Below are 15,919 nucleotides of genomic sequence, written 5' to 3'. Positions count from 1 at the left end.
TTGAAATTGTTGGGTTGACCAAGTCGGTTGATTGTTTTACAAACTTTGTCTTCTGAGTGGATGACGTCATCTTCAGTGCTGGATGAAGCACTGTCATTGTGATTTATACAATTCTGTCTGTCTGGTTCTAATTCTGGTTTTGTGCTGTAGTGGTCTGGATATAGGATCTATTTCAACATGTCTGTTTATGGAACCAATGGATGAATACCAAGCCTCCAGGAATTCCTGAGTTTATTGAAAGAGACCCCATCTACAGACCACTACAGCACAAAACTGGTAATACAAACACCCATCTTGACAGAACTGTATAAATTCTGGGCAGATCACAATGACCAGCGCTTCATCTGAAGGCTTCATCCTCATCCAGAGGATGTCACCCAGTCAGGAGATGGAATGTTTGCAGAAAAGTCAACTGGCTCGACGAACCAACCAACAAATTCAACTACAGCTTGAGGTACAGATCTTCACAGAAACATTAATTTATTTCACCTCTAAAATTTCACAAGTTGTTTTACAGATGGCATTTGTATTTTGTACTTTAGATTCAGACTAACCAGATTAAAAATGCTGAAAATCAAAGGAATTAAGTTTGCATTGTTGCCTGGTTTGACAGAATTACGTAAAAAAAAATGTAATTTAAAAGAAAATTGATACTTAAGCAAAGAAATGCTTTATTTAAACTGAAGTACAAAACTTTTAAAATCAAATAGAAAAATAAAGAAATTGCAATTTTCATTTTTAAAAACAAATTTCAAAGTTATGTCTTCATGAGAATAAAGTCTTCCTGCAAAATCTAATTAAATTTCAAAAATATGCAAAATTCATTAATGAAATATACGCAACCTATTTAAAAAAAAAAATTGCAGCCCATCATTTTGGACAAACAATCACATTCACCACTAAGAAGATCGTTTTCATAATTAAATCTATGTTAATCATGCAACAACAGCCTTGAGGGTTTAGAAAAATCAAAATAGCAACATCAGTATCCTGGCAGCTATTACCTGCTAGCCATTGGCAACAAAACTTTATGGGAAGCTTGCCCACAATTTCCTGATTTTGTGGAGAGTGAATAGGAGTGAATTAGCATGTGCCTTTTTAAAAATAAAAATGACCCTACTATCTCTGCTATTCTATCCTACCTACATGCATTAATAAAATACAACCAAAAGTTGTAATAAATGGCAAATATGTGCAGACACCGCATCTCCTGGCAAGAAAGACATAGGTATCAGTTCTGTAACCAATGGAATGGAGTCCTCTTTGGATCCTTGAACTTGCAGACCATTTCTATGGTCAATGTTCCTTTCTATAAATTGCTAAAACTAAATATCCAAGAAAATTTATGATAAATGTCATTCAAGAACAGACTTTGAAACTGCAGTATTCTTCAAATCCTCTACAAATTCCCCTCGAATAATTAGCTTGGTGCAAAGAGGCCTTCTGGTTAAAGCCACATTGTTTTGTATTTTTAAGCCACTAGATGTCAGCATTAGGGTCCTTTTTTTTAGAAAACAACAAATTGACTGCTCTAGCTCAGTCTTCAGAAATGTTCTGCGTTTGTTCCTCAGTGGTACTTAATTCAGAATGTTCCTGCACATTCTCCAAATTCTCTGAACTTTCATAGCAGCCTGAATCCCGTGGAATATCACACAGAGGAGCTGAGCTTGAGAGTTGTGCATCAGTGTTATCTCCTTGCTCTTCTGTCTCACTTCCTGCTGTTTAAAAAAACGCACCCAATTAATATTGATTTATAGATATGTGGTACTTCTGAGATATTAATACAGGAGACTTCAGACCTGTCATTTCGATAGCGCAAATGTATCCTTGCAACATATTTGACCAAGATAATATGGTTTCCCAGATGTTCTCTATTTCCCTCATTACCTTAGTTTGAGGGACCAAGCTAAATATAAATTTTCTAATCAATCGAAACAGATTCTCTTCTGCAAGCTTTAGCTTTTTATCCACACGCCCTTACACAAAATGCTGGTGTCAGTCATAAAACAAGGTGCAAATCAATACAGTACCTGAAATTCTAGATACAAAATCTGGATTGGATCATGGTGTTAAACAAGAATGTGGAATGGATCAATACATCCCAATTGAAATTAATAAAGCATTGCACCATTGGTTTTGCATTTTTTATACTTCCAACTCAACCTATATAACACAAGATTTCATTCAAAAAGAGCGTTTTTCGAAATTACTTGGAATACTTTATATGTGGAAGCCAGGCACTAAAATATTAGATTTTGCTTTCATAATTAAAGATATTTAAATACCAATGATTTTTCAGTCATTTGTTTATTACTGCATTATTTAGGGTTAATTCACAGTAAATGCAGAATGGTGTGCCTAATTACAGCAGACAAGATGAGCAGATTGTCATCCTAAAATAAAATAACTGAAGAAACTCCGGTCTGGCCGCATCTCTAGACTGTAAGTGTTATCTCTCGCGCTCTCTCTCCCACCCTCCTCACCAATGTGACTCTTTTCGGAATGCTTTTCTGTGCTGTAATTCTATTCCTCCATCAGTCAGCAGCTGGGAAACATTGCTACAGTTCAAATGTATTTAATGGGTCAGAGCCAGAAGGAAATATGAATTTGTTCTTTAATATTGAAGTGTACAGGTTCACACACAATTCAGCAGAAAAACAAAATGAATTCATTTCAAAAGCAAAACTGGTTCAGTAGCAGATAATGCATCGGTTTTACTTCAAAATTAAAAACTTGTGCCTGATTTAAATTGGATTAAAACTTAATTCTGTGAATAATACAGTTATAATGTAAAGCATGAGCTTAGCTAAACTGCTCGTCTATTGCCTCTGAGTCAAAAGTTTATGGGTTGAAACTTCACTTTCTGATTTTAGTACAAAAACTAGCAAAGGTCTTTTTCCCAGGGGTGGCAGAGTGCAAAACTGGGGGACGTATTTTTAAGGTGAGAGGAGAAAGACCGGAAGGGCAACTTTTTCCACAGAGGGTGGTTCATATGTGGAATGATCTACCAGAGAAAGTGGTAGATGCAAATACAGTTACAATTAAAATACATTTGGATAGGTACATGTATAGGAAATATTGAGAGGAATATGTGCCATATGCAAGCAGGTGGGACTGGTTTAGTTGGGGAAATGTGGTTGGCATGGATGAGTAGGACCAAAGGGTCTGATTCTTTTCTGTATGACTATTGCTCCATATGCTCAATTTTTATGGATGACAAAGGCTTCATTTTACATGTGTGTTTAATTTTTATTGTCCCTGTTAGCTTTTATTCCAAGGGAATATCATTGATACATGGGTATAATATCTGGTCAGATTTATTAGTTGAGTATAAGAACCAGCAGAGGGGGGGAGGGAGTCTAACATTTAAGTTTGTGATCCCAATGACAACTGATCCACTAATGTTGTTTTCAAAATATCTCAGGTATGCAAAATATGATCCTTTATTAGCAGTTGTTGGTATTATTTAATGTAGATCAAGCAGAACCTAAAAGCTTCCTATAAGCGCGAGAGATAACACTTACAGTCTAGAGATGCGGCCAGACCAGAGTTTCTTCAGTTATTTTATTTTAGGATGACAATCTGCTCAAGGGGGCTCAGGACTTTTTGCCAATTTTTGTTGTGGGGAATAACAATTGTTCTGCTGCACAATATATATACAATCTAGCAATAGTATCTGTTATGTATTATGTCATGAGTTATGGTTTTTCTTCAACTGCTTGTGTTGCATCTACAACCAAAGAAACCCACTTACTGTCATAGTCCATGAGGAGTTCAGCAGCTGTCAGCAATTTGGCTCTCTGCTCAGGGTCGAGGATATTGAGTTCATTCAAATGTGTCTCTTTCAGCTCTTTGAAGTCATCAAGAGTCTGGTAGCCATTAAGCAGCAGAGTGGACGTATGCTCCTGCTCCAGAGAAGCAAAAAACAACATTGGATTTTAACATCAAAGGCACTCGAGACCAAGCATCCAAAACAGATTTGGTTTAATTGAATAAAAGTACATTACTATTTACAAGTAATTAAACTAGCTGTTAAATAAGCCTTGGACCAGTTAAGTGGCATCTGGTAATGAGTAAACAGAAATTTCTTCCAATCAGCTATTGATAAGATCAAAGCCATTGTAAATGAATGAATATGCTACCATTGGCCATAAAAGTTTTTCAAGAATAAAAATGGTTCTGATGAAGAGATATTTGATCTGAAATATTAACATACTCCACAAATGCTGTCTAATCTGTTGAGTTTTTCCAGCTTTCTTATTTCAGAATTTCATAGCCTCAGTACTTTTGAGTTGTAATATATTGTGATACTGGACATTTTTATTAAAAAAAAAACTCCCCTGCAACTTCAAGTACACTTTGCTGTTCCCCTCTTGATTCCAAAAATTGAGCGAATTGCTTATTTGCATTTCGAGAAGGCAACATCAAAGCTTATTTACAAGCTATTTAATGACATGGTTCTTTTCAAATTTGTACATTTGTTTAAACTAACCTTTTTAAGGCAACATTTTATTTTTCCAAATCCTATCATTGAGGAAAAATAATCAAAATTCCATGAGTATAATTTTAAAAGAAGTGCCAATTTCACAGGAACCCTTGCAAGTTGCTGAAATCAAACAAATGTATCAAAACTTGGAAGGTAAGCCATGCTGCATTGTGATGAGAAGCTGTGCAGTTCTATATCCTAATGCCTATACTGTATTTAACGTCTCAATGTCAAAGAATACATTTGACAACCTGAAGAGTTCAAGAACATTCTTCAATGAGATGGTTCAACATTGACTTTATTTCAAAGATTTGCACCTAAGAATTACTTTGGCTGTCATTTATGGATTCAAATCACACTAAGGTTTTCAGCAAATAATTTTAAACTGAGACTTCAATGCCACACTGAGGGAGTGCTGTGTTCTTGAAGACTCTCTTTTTAATGAAGTGCTAAATCTATTAGTTCCAGTGTTTCATATAAATGTTACTCTTCAAAGAAGCCAAGTAATCTCTCCTGGTCTCCTGCCTTAAATTACTCTGCTGCTGTCACCCACAATCCTCAATTTTTTTTTTACTTATTGTTTGCATTAATCATATATAGAATTTAAAGTAAGAAAAACTTTATTACATGTGCCAGTTCTTTTTTCAACTGCAGCAATCTACTTTCATCCTTTTTCTGTACCTTTGCTTCATACGCTATGTTTTACCTTCTCAAAGTCGTACCAAATTATCTTTTAAATGAATTGAGCTTTGTGCTCAATTTTGTGCTCATATTGTGAAAAATTCTCATTTGCCCAGAAATGATAGATTCAATGTCCTGTTTTATATAATTGGTTTCTGCATGTCTAATGAATGATTTTTGAAACATTTAAAAGGATGTTACAGGAAGTATACACTTTTCAATTTGTGAAGATATTGCCTGCTGAACTTTGCTTTTGTTTTGCTTAATGTTTTTAAAAAGAGCAAATAAGTTTAACACTACCCATTTACTTCTGTGTTCTTCCACCTGTGCTTATAACAAACTTACACCATGTTTGACAAAATGAAAAGTTGCGAAATTTCCTTTCATAAAAAATCTCTCAAACTTCATTATTTTGCAGCACTTTCCTGAGTTACCGGTTGGTTGCTGGGTGGCAAGTATCTTTTCAGTTGCACGATTCCTGCTGATTCATATCAGCAGGTCCCTGTAGATTAATTTCTTTCCAATCATGAGATGTGCAATGGAGTGACAGGCTGTTTACAGGACAGCTTAGATACAGTTAGATTGGGGGAGAACAGGATAGGGTGGGGGACAGTGGCCACTGGAGATAATGGTTACATCTGTCAGTGGCAGTTGCAATTGGAGTTGGTTGTTCTGTGGATTTGTCTGGTCAATTTGGATACCAGTCAGAGATGCAGATCCAAGAGCCTATGCATTCTGTGTAACATCATAGGTGAAATTTGACATAATTACTGGTCATGAGCAAGAATCCATCAAATGGCCTGTATAATGCAATTATTTATCTCTGATTAGGGAAATGCTGGATATCTCCATTGAACCTCCAAGACACAAGAAATTTGAGGTGCATATCATTTGTACAGCTAGTGGAATGCATGGGCACCAAATTCAGCAGAAGTCAAAGCTCTATTATCACCTAATGTGACAAATTGAGCCTTCATAAGCACTGCCAGACTGCCCAAAGGGATAAAGCTGACTCCCTTCCCATATATAAAATAACAAACTAGAAATCTGAAACAAAAACAAAATGCTGGAGAAACTCAGCATGTCTGGTAGCATCTATAGGAGAAAGCAGAGTTAACATTTTGAGTCCAGTGAGTTGTCTTGTAAACCTTGATAAGCAGGTAATGTTTCCTGTCTGCTCAACTCCCTGCTGTTATTCTCGACCTACGACTGCCCACCCTGCTGAACAGCAGCAGGTCTCTCTCTAGTGAGTTTTTGTTACAACTGATGGTCATCTTACCCCTCTGAGATTCCTTTGAAGGCAGCCATGGTGCCACAAATCCCAATCTTGAGTCACAATAATTCCGAAAAGCACACATTACCCTCTCGGCACAATGACTTTCAATAACTCTTTCTCCGTAGGCGGTAAGAATGTAACTATAACCACTGAGTATTTGTTGATGTCCTCTGCCTAATTTTTAATGATGTTCATGAATTGTCTTTCATTCCTTTTGCCTTGGGTTTTTAAATACCATGTAAGTGATGAGAGTTACACGCACTATGCCTGAGTTAAACCCTGAAGTCAACATGTCTAAGGCATGTCCAGATGTGCTGATACTAATTTAACCAATTTAATTACTCTTCAGTGTTAAAACTTCCCCTTTTACATATTAATATGAAAAAGCAAATATTAATATCTCACCTGTAGATTAATTCTGTCTAATAATTCTTGCAGAGTCTTTGGTTTGGGCCGTTTGTTCTTGGTGAATAACTTTGATTTCCTAGGTTGTTCCACTTCATTTGGTAGAACATTGACGTAGATAAATTTAAAGGATCCTACTTTGTTTTTGAGCATGCCAGTCCATGTTCCTACTGGTGGTTTCTCAATAATGTCTATGATATCTCCTTTCTGTTAGTAAAGAGAAAATAGGTTAAATAATTGAAAACCCAAAGATCATGTGTACCATTTCAGAATCTTGCAATTGATGTCTATTGTTTCCTCATCTATGAACCTATGACTGTGTAAATGATAATGTTTCTACCCTTCCTTTTGTCTTTGTGATTCTGCATTATTATCAAAACAGTCAAATACAATTTCGAACCTTGAAATTGTTCTGGTTAGGTGGCCTTCTAATTCTGTGCATCAGAAAGGCACACAGTAGCAAACAATGATATGCTAGACAGTTGCAGGGAGGAGACACGTGCTCTAAATGTTTTGAAGTATTAGATTAAAATTGTGAATTTTTCAAAAACTTTTCTTAATTCATCATTTCAGAACAGCACTTGCCTTTACTGCATTTATCAACTGCTAATCCCTGGGTTGTGGGACTTCTTGAAGGATTGAAAAACATCTCTATCAAGAAATCAAGTCCATGACACTCTATGAAGTATTTTTCCAGATAATGTGGTAACATCAATTATGAGCAGAGGGCAACAAAGTAACCATTGCAGTGTGAACTTGTGCTGCAGTAGCTGAGTTTTGACAACCCTGTGGATTTAGTATTTTCCCTTACTAGTTTTACCCTACTTCACCCACACTCTCTTGTCCCTACTAAACTCATCAAAGCATGTGCAAGTCCAGTATTTGGTCATTAGTGACCCTTCTGTTGCTGGTTCTAGATAATAAATCACAGAAACGTAGAGTATAATGCAAGACTAAGACGTTTGGTCCTTTTGCACTTGCTCTGCTCTTCAGTATGAACATGACTGATCATCCAGCTCAATATCATGAGCCCACTTTCACCCTAATCTCTTAATCCCTTTAGCCCTAAGAAATAAATCAAACTTCTAAGTCAGCTCTTGTTGTCAAGATGCGCTTCTAAGTAATTGCTTGACGCATTCTTCCAAAGATCACTTTGAATTCTTACTATTTCTTTTTTTAGATTACATTACAGTGTGGAAACAGGCCCTTCGGCCCAACAAGTCCACACCGACCCGCCGAAGCGAAGCCCACCCATACCCCTACATTTACCCCTTACCTAACACTACGGGCAATTTAGCATGGCCAATTCACCTGACCCTGCACATCTTTTGGACTGTGGGAGGAAACCGGAGCACCCGGAGGAAACCCACGCAGACACGGGGAGAATGTGCAAACTCCACACAGTCAGTCGCCTGAGGCGGGAATTGAACCCGGGTCTCAGGCGCTGTGAGGCAGCAGTGCTAACCACTGTGCCACTGTGCCGCTCTGTCTTTACGCATTACCTTTTACAAAGTCTGTTTGTCACTATGCCATCGATTGCCTTGAGTCAGCCATTAAGAGGTGTGTCAGACTGCGCTGAGAAGATCCATGTCTATTTTGCATCTCCAACTTATGGTACCGTATAATCCTTTTAGTTAGGAGAACATTAGCTCAGTGTATTAGTGCCCTAAGCAAAGTATGTTATCTTGAAGATGTGGTTCTGCATATTGCAATGTGAATATCAGAATGTTCCCAGCTGTATCTGCCCTCATCAACCTTGACAAAGTTGGTTAGGAAAGGTAGCAAGGCAATGAATAACATACTAACTAGAATGTACATCTGGGACATGAAAGACCACGATGCAACTGCCTAGGGAAGGGTGAAAGGACATTGGGTTTGCCAAGAGGAAAGGAGCCTTGATGAGCCTACCTAAGAGTAACCTAATATTTCAAGTACCAGCAGAATGGTTTTTGCTGCTGTTGTGCTGCGTGACACTGCTGCCATTATTGTCAATTAAACATCATTCTGATTATAATGGTGCATAATAAAAAGCAAGAGTAGAGAAGTAAATCTATTTTTATTCTTTGTGACATTGGCTCTCAAGATTTGAGCTTTTCTTATTTATTTTTTACATTGTCTGTTCTGTTTCACATTATTTGTGTAAACAATTAGTAAGGCATTGACTACATTGCAGCAGGATTAATCAATTGTGCTGGATACAACCTTTGCGTTATTTTTATATAGCCCAGAGACATTGATGTATTCTCCTGCATTATGATTTTAGTGAGTATTAACATCCTGGGCATTGAGCTACACAGAGCAGCAGATAAGTTGCAGTTTTACCTTGAGTTTTAAGGACTCAACATCATATGGACTTGGGGTGAAATCCGTATGGACTCTGGCCCGACCGCAGAATGGTCCAAGGTAAGGGGGAGGCAGGTTGTCCAACTGCACACTATCCCTGTTGCAGAATTCAGAGTCTGGGGTGCAAGGCTCTCCACCTGTTTCAGAAACATACATTTCAATCTTGTATCAACACAATACAAATCAATGACAAAAGAGTTGTTATTTGTCTGCCTCCAATCATTCTTATCAATTAATGAAAGTCTCTACAAATGCATTTAGTGGGTCTTAATCAAAATATTTTGAGGAAAAAGCACTATTTAATGCTGGCGTGCAGCGCAGGCCTGTCAGTAATTCAGCCATGTGGAAGTGGGTACTGCGGATGCTGGAGATTAGACTCAAGATTAGGGTGGTGCTGGAAAAGCACAGCAGGTCAGGCGGCATCTGAAGAGCAGGAAAATCGACGTTTTGGGCAAAAGCCTAATTCAGCCATTCCCGTTCAACATCCATCCAAGAGCAAGATGATGGACAGGGCAAGGGATCAGATGTTGCCTTTTGAGGACAAGAAAATGATCACAAAACATTGGTCTGTATTCTTGGGGCCACAGGGTGATTAGATGCCAAGCTGTCTGTCCCATAATTATCCTACTGAAGTTAACTACAACCACTGATTTAATGCAAGTACAGATTAACAGGGCAATTCTGACAAAGTGTGTCACTCTCTGCTGGTACAGAATGTACTTGAACCCATTCTCATCCTCCAGAACTCATCGCAACCATTCTTTTCAATGATTGCTAGAACTTGCTTTCTTTTTCAGTTTCACATTACTATTAGGAAACAGTATTTCTTCAGTGAAGTGCAACGAGATTTAATTTCCTGACAAACAGATCAGACTACCAACAAGTAGTTTGAGGGATAGAGTGTTAAATTTCAGTTAGGAGAAAGTGAGGACTACGGATGCTGGAGATCAGAGTCAAGAGCATGGTACTGGAAAAGCACAGCAGGTCAGGCAGCATCTGAGGAGCAGAAGAGTCTAAGTTTCAAGCAAAGGCCTTCCTGATGAAGGGCTTTTGCCCAAACATCGACTCTCCTGCTCCTCAGTTGCTGCCTGACCTGCTGTGCTTTTCCAGCACCATGCTCTTGACTATTACATTTCAGTGTTAAGATTATCTACAAATCCAGTAATTAATGTAAGATGATTTAAAACTTCACACAGAGTATGTTTCTATTTTTTGTTGTTTTTACCAGCTTTTGAAAGGTGGTGAAATTTTAATGCAACGTCAACCAGCACTGAACTGAAAGAGGGTTACATCTTATTCTGTATCATTACGGGGAGCCAACTCTTGGTGTGCTCTATAATCTCACCACAGTGGTAACTAAATTCCAGGTTAACAGTGAGCATGCTTGCTTTGCCACTGATTGCAAATTCCAGGCCATTAGAATAAGGAAGGTGCACCAGACAAGCTATATAGCACAGACTTATTCTGCCATTTTTCAAAAATATCATGGAATGGTTGTGGCACAGAAAGAGGCCGTTCAGTTTGTAATGTCCACGCCAGCTCTCTGCAAAAGCAATTCACTTAGTGCCACTTTTTCTTTGCCTTTTCCTCAGTTCTGCACTACTTTTTCTCATTGGCAAACAATCTAATTCCTATTTGAAAGCCATCATTAAATCTGCCTCCACCACACTAACATTGGGTTCTGAATCCTAACCATTCGCTGAGTGGAACAGCTTTTCCACCTATTCCTGCCTACAATTGATAGTTTGCGTCTAGTTCATTCCACCAAAAGAAACAGTGTCTTTCACCTACTTTGTCCATGGAGAAATGCATTTGTCCCTAGTGTACTTGTCATGGTCATGTGACCTCTGCCTTGCCTAAGGTTAAGGCCTCCCTATATATGGATGACGTCGCTGTTTTCTGCTCGGATCCGCTGTCCGTGCACAGACTCATGTGCATCTGTGACCAGTTCGAACGGGCCTCGGGGGCCAAGGTAAACCGAGGCAAGAGCGAAGCCATGCTCTTCGGGAACTGGGCCGACCAATCCTCTATCCCCTTCACCGTCAGGACTGACCACCTGAAGGTGCTGGGTACTTGGTTCGGGGGGGCTGGGACATGCGCCAAGACCTGGGAGGAGTGGATCAGGAAGATGAGACAGAAACTGGGCAGATGGGAGCAACGGTCGCTCTCCATCGCGGGTAAAAACCTGGTCATCAGGTGTGAGGTACTCTCAGTATTGTTATACGTGGCACAGGTCTGGCCTATCCCCAGAACCTGTGCCGCCGCAGTCACCCGGGCCATCTTCCACTTCGTGTGGAGATCAAAGATGGACGGGGTCCTGTGGTGTAAAATTATGTCCCAATACATGTGTGAATCATAATGTAACACATGTATTGGGCCAAGCAGTGGAATGTGGTGAAAGGGTTAAAATTATGTCCCAATACATGTGTGAATCTAACCGGAATGGAGGTGTTGCTTAGTCCCGTGTGAATCTTATTACACACCTTCCCGTGTGAATCTTCTTATCTGTATGTAACCAGAATGGAATGTGTTTTTTAGCCTTGCTCTGCTGTTCACATGAATGTTTATATCTGGAAAAGACTATATCAGCTGGAAAAGTCTCCAGTTCGGTGAGTCTGCTCCGGGGTTACGTTTAACCGCCGAGCGTGGGTTGTTAGCAACCGCTCTACGAGAACTGACGGCTCCCAGTTCCGGTAACATGTAGAGTGAGTATAAGCCAGACCCGTTGGTTGTGGCGACGCTGCGGGGAATAAAATGCCCATATTCTAGCAGACTCGCCTCTTGGTCGTTTGTTCTGTGTCAGACTACTCTCCTACGAACCTGACCTTGAGAATTTTTTAAAACAGGTCCGAAGAGATGTAATGTACAAAGACCGGTGCAATGGGGGGAAAAACACACCCAATGCAACCCTCACCCTGATGGCCACCTTTGTGTGTGGCTGCATCAAGCTGTGCGTGGATCCCCGGTACGCAAACACCAAGTGTCACTACGTACTGAGGTTCTACCTGTCCCCGATGTTGCGAAGGATGGGCCTGGCCTCGCTGCCGCGGAACGCTCCGAGTAGTTGGACCGTTCCGTATCACCTGTCCTTCGTGGAGAAATTTTTCAAGAAAAACACCTTTGACCACAAGTCCATCAGGAAGTGGTCAGCACGTAGTGTCCTTGAGACCCTTCGGGAAAAGGAGAGGGCGGATCCTGTCGAGCGGTTCCCTGAGCAGACTGTCAAAGCCATTTGGCAGAATGCCTCATCGCCAGAACTTTCCAACAAGCACCAAGACATGGCTTGGCTGGTGGTGAGAAGGGCTCTGCCTGTGAGATCATTTATGCACGCCCGGACTCTCAGCCGCACCGCACGCTGCCCTCGAAGCGGCTGCGGGGGGGGACGAGACTGTCACACACCTCCTTCTGGCATGTGCCTACACAGAGGAAGTCTGGAGAGGAATGCAGTGGTGTTTGTCGAGGTTCGTTACGAGCAGCGCCGTGACGCGGGACTCCGTGCTCTACGGCCTGTTCCCCGGGACGCACACCGAGACAAACATCAACTGTGCCTGGAGGATCATCAACTCGGTGAAGGACGCTCTCTGGGTGGTCCGAAACCTGTTGATCTTCCAGCTGAAGGAGTTGACCCCAACTGAGTGTTGCAGACTGGCACATTCCAAGATCCAGGACTACGTGTTGAGGGACGCGCTGAAGCTTGGGGCAGCTGCCGCCAAGGCGCGGTGGGGAAAGACCACAGTCTGACATCTGCCTGCCTAAGAAGAACAGGGGGCCCACGCAGTCATTTGGGCTCCGCTGGCGTCTCAGCTCAATGTAATCGCACCAACCTGTGAATAGGAATGATTACCCTGTTTCGATACGCAAAGAAATGGAATGTTTACAGAATGATGACATGTCCAATTGTATAGATTAAATATATATGAATAAAGTATATTTTTGAAATAAAAAAAAGTGTTTCCACTTTCAGAGTGTGTGCAACTGATGTCACATTTCCATAGCAAATTTTTATTAATTCACTAGTTGGATGTGGGCATTGCTGACTGGCACAGATTATTCATCATTTGTTGTGGGAGAGAGCCATGCACCTTGTAGATCAGACAGACTGCACTGGTTGGCAAACAGAAGATAAAACTAACCAGTTGCAGGTTCTGCCTCCCTCTCCCTCTACAGAATTTTCAGAGTAGCTGCAAGTAACAATTGGGAAATGGTGTTCTAGGAGGAAAATTGCTAGGACCACTGTCATTCACCATTTGCATCAATTTTGTTTGCGTTAGCTACCATTCTGTGATTTTGGAACGACTAGACACTGTTTCTGTGCAGTCATTGCACCATTTCTACAGCCTTTCACTGTACTTTTTGGCAGTCATTAAAGTATATTAACATGATACAATCCAGTTCCTACCCACCCCCACCCCCACCCCCACCTTGTGATTTTCAACATTACCATGGACTCTCCTCTTGATCCTTATCTTAAACAGGACAGTGCTGGCTTCTCTGAAATATCCACATAACTTTAACCATGCTTGTGAATCTTTTCTGCACTATTTCCCTCTCATGCCTTCAGGTGCTTGGTTGCAAGCTGGCTTTCTTTTTGTTGTGTATAATCAAGTCTAGAGCCATACAATGGTCTGAGTGGGATATCAAAACTGCAGAGAAAAACGCTGCTAGCAGAATCTGCTCAACAATTTTACTGCAGACTCTCTGCTGGTTGGCCACCTGTCACCCTGCTGTCTATTTATGAGCTGGCAACTCTAAAATCTCAGCAATGCCAGTTGGAGGTGTAATCACTATTCTGGAGCTTGGGTCTACAACGGATAGTGAATTTTCAAGAAGTTATATGGGATCAAACCTCAGAGAAGAAAGACCTTTGAGAAGTTTGCAAGAAAAACAAATTGCTGGAGCAACTCAGCAGGTCTTGCAGCATCTGTGGAGAGAAAGCAGTGTTAATGGCAAGTAACACTCATACTACACAAATGCCAGGCAATGGCCATCTTCAGTAAGAGCCAATTTAACCATTGCCCCTTAACCTTCAACAGTGTTATCATCACAGAAGCTCCCACTCTCACCATCCTGATGTTACTGTTGACTATAAACTCAACTGGAGTTGCCATATAAATACAATAGTAACAACAGCAGGTCAGAGGCACGGTGACTAACTCACCTCCTGACTCCCCAGAGCCTATCTACCATCTACAAGGCACAAGTTAGGAGCATAATGGAATACTCCCCACCTGCCTGGATGGGTGCATCTCCAATAACATTGAAGAGGCTTGACACCATCCAGGCCAATGCAGGCTTGATTAGCACCACATCCACAAGCATCCACTCCATCTAGCTCTGATAGTGTTCAGAACAGTATAAACCTATTACAAGATGCACTGCAGAAATTCACCAAAGATCCTTAGACAGCACCCTCTAAAACCTCAACCACTACCACCTAGAAGGACAAGGGCAGCAGATGCATCGGAATGTCACTCAACAGCCTGACTTGGAAATATATCACTGTTCTTTCACTATTACTGAGTCAAAGTCCTGGAATTCCCTCCCCAGCAGCGTTGTGGGTCATCCTACAGCATGTGAATTGCAGCAGTTCAAAAAGATAGCTTATCTGTCAAAGGCAACTAGGAATGGCTAATAATTGACAGTCAGTCAGCAATGCCCACATCCAACAAGTGAATTAATAAAAAGGTTAGTTGGTGTCATCTGCACATGGTGAGAAGAAATCTGTCTTCATTACTATTCTGATTATGCCAATTTCTGACATGACAGCCTCTTACCTCAACAGAGGAATCCCCCAAAATTGTGGTTGACAGGGCCTTCTACCATTCCAACACATCTTCCACATTTCTCCTCTCACCCCTCCTCTCCTTCCCAGAACAATGACAGGTTCCAGTTTGTCCTCACTTTCCACCCCACTACTCCCACATTCCAAGGATAATCCTCTGCCATTCCTGCTACATTCAGCAAGATGCCATCACCACTGCTGGGACCATTTCCTCTGTGACACCTTGGTCCAATACTCCCTCACTCCTAATACTTCCTCACTCCCCCATTGCACCTTCTAATTCAATCCCAGGAGGTGTAACACTTGCCCATTCCCCTCCTCCCTCTTTACTATCCAGCACCACCTAGGTGAAGCAATGCTTCACATGTATCTCTTTCAATTTGGCCTATTATGTTAACCACTTACATTTCAATCTCCTTTATGTTGAGAGATCAAATGCAGATTGGGTAACTGTTTTCTGGAACACCTCCATTCTGTCCATAGCAATAGCCTGCTCCCCCCCCCCCCCCCATTAGCTTGCTGTTTCAACAATAAACTACCATGCTCTGATGGGCCAACTGCAATGTTCCAACCAAGCATAACAAAAGCTCAAAGACCAATAGCTCATTTTACACTTAAACACTTTAGTCTTGAAATTTCAGTATTGAATTCAATAAATTCAGAAACTGACTACATTATATCTGTTCCCCATTTTTCATACATTCTTGCCCTCCTCCCGGCCGCTCCCCACCCCACCCCACCCCACCACAGTCATGTTATGTTTGTGTCTTGCTTATTTTGCACCAGATCAGAAGAACTGATTCTCTCCCATTCACCTCTTCATTTATACTCATTTTACATTGGTTTCTTTCTCCCTGTTAACACTGACTTTCACCTTTGCACCAGGCCTTTATATCATCTGTCCTCTTGCTCCTTCTCTGCCTCTGTCAAAATAATTTTTAAAAAT

General features: G+C 40.8%; 1 protein-coding gene across 2 annotated transcripts in view; it reads right to left on the bottom strand.

Annotated features, from left to right (window-relative positions):
- Window positions 1-647: 647 nt before the first annotated feature.
- Window positions 648-15,919, bottom strand: part of sash3 (SAM and SH3 domain containing 3) — a 66,459-nt gene continuing 51,187 nt past the window's right edge. The window contains exons 5-8 of one of the 2 annotated variants that reach the window (XM_087992052.1): window positions 9,171-9,328; window positions 6,849-7,055; window positions 3,755-3,908; window positions 648-1,718 (exon numbers count right to left, since the gene is read on the bottom strand). In XM_087992052.1, coding sequence (XP_087848178.1) covers window positions 1,537-1,718; window positions 3,755-3,908; window positions 6,849-7,055; window positions 9,171-9,328 — 701 coding nt within the window. In that variant the 3' untranslated portion in view covers window positions 648-1,536. The remainder of the gene's footprint in view (window positions 1,719-3,754; window positions 3,909-6,848; window positions 7,056-9,170; window positions 9,329-15,919) is intronic. The other variant, XM_043704672.2, reaches the window with a different exon arrangement.

This window comes from Chiloscyllium plagiosum, unplaced genomic scaffold (genome assembly GCF_037043375.1).
Source record: "Chiloscyllium plagiosum isolate Xiang-an unplaced genomic scaffold, Cpla_swu_hap1 HiC_scaffold_11, whole genome shotgun sequence".
In the NCBI taxonomy this organism is placed as follows: Eukaryota; Metazoa; Chordata; class Chondrichthyes; order Orectolobiformes; family Hemiscylliidae; genus Chiloscyllium; species Chiloscyllium plagiosum.
This window is presented reverse-complemented; position numbering and strand designations above follow the sequence as displayed.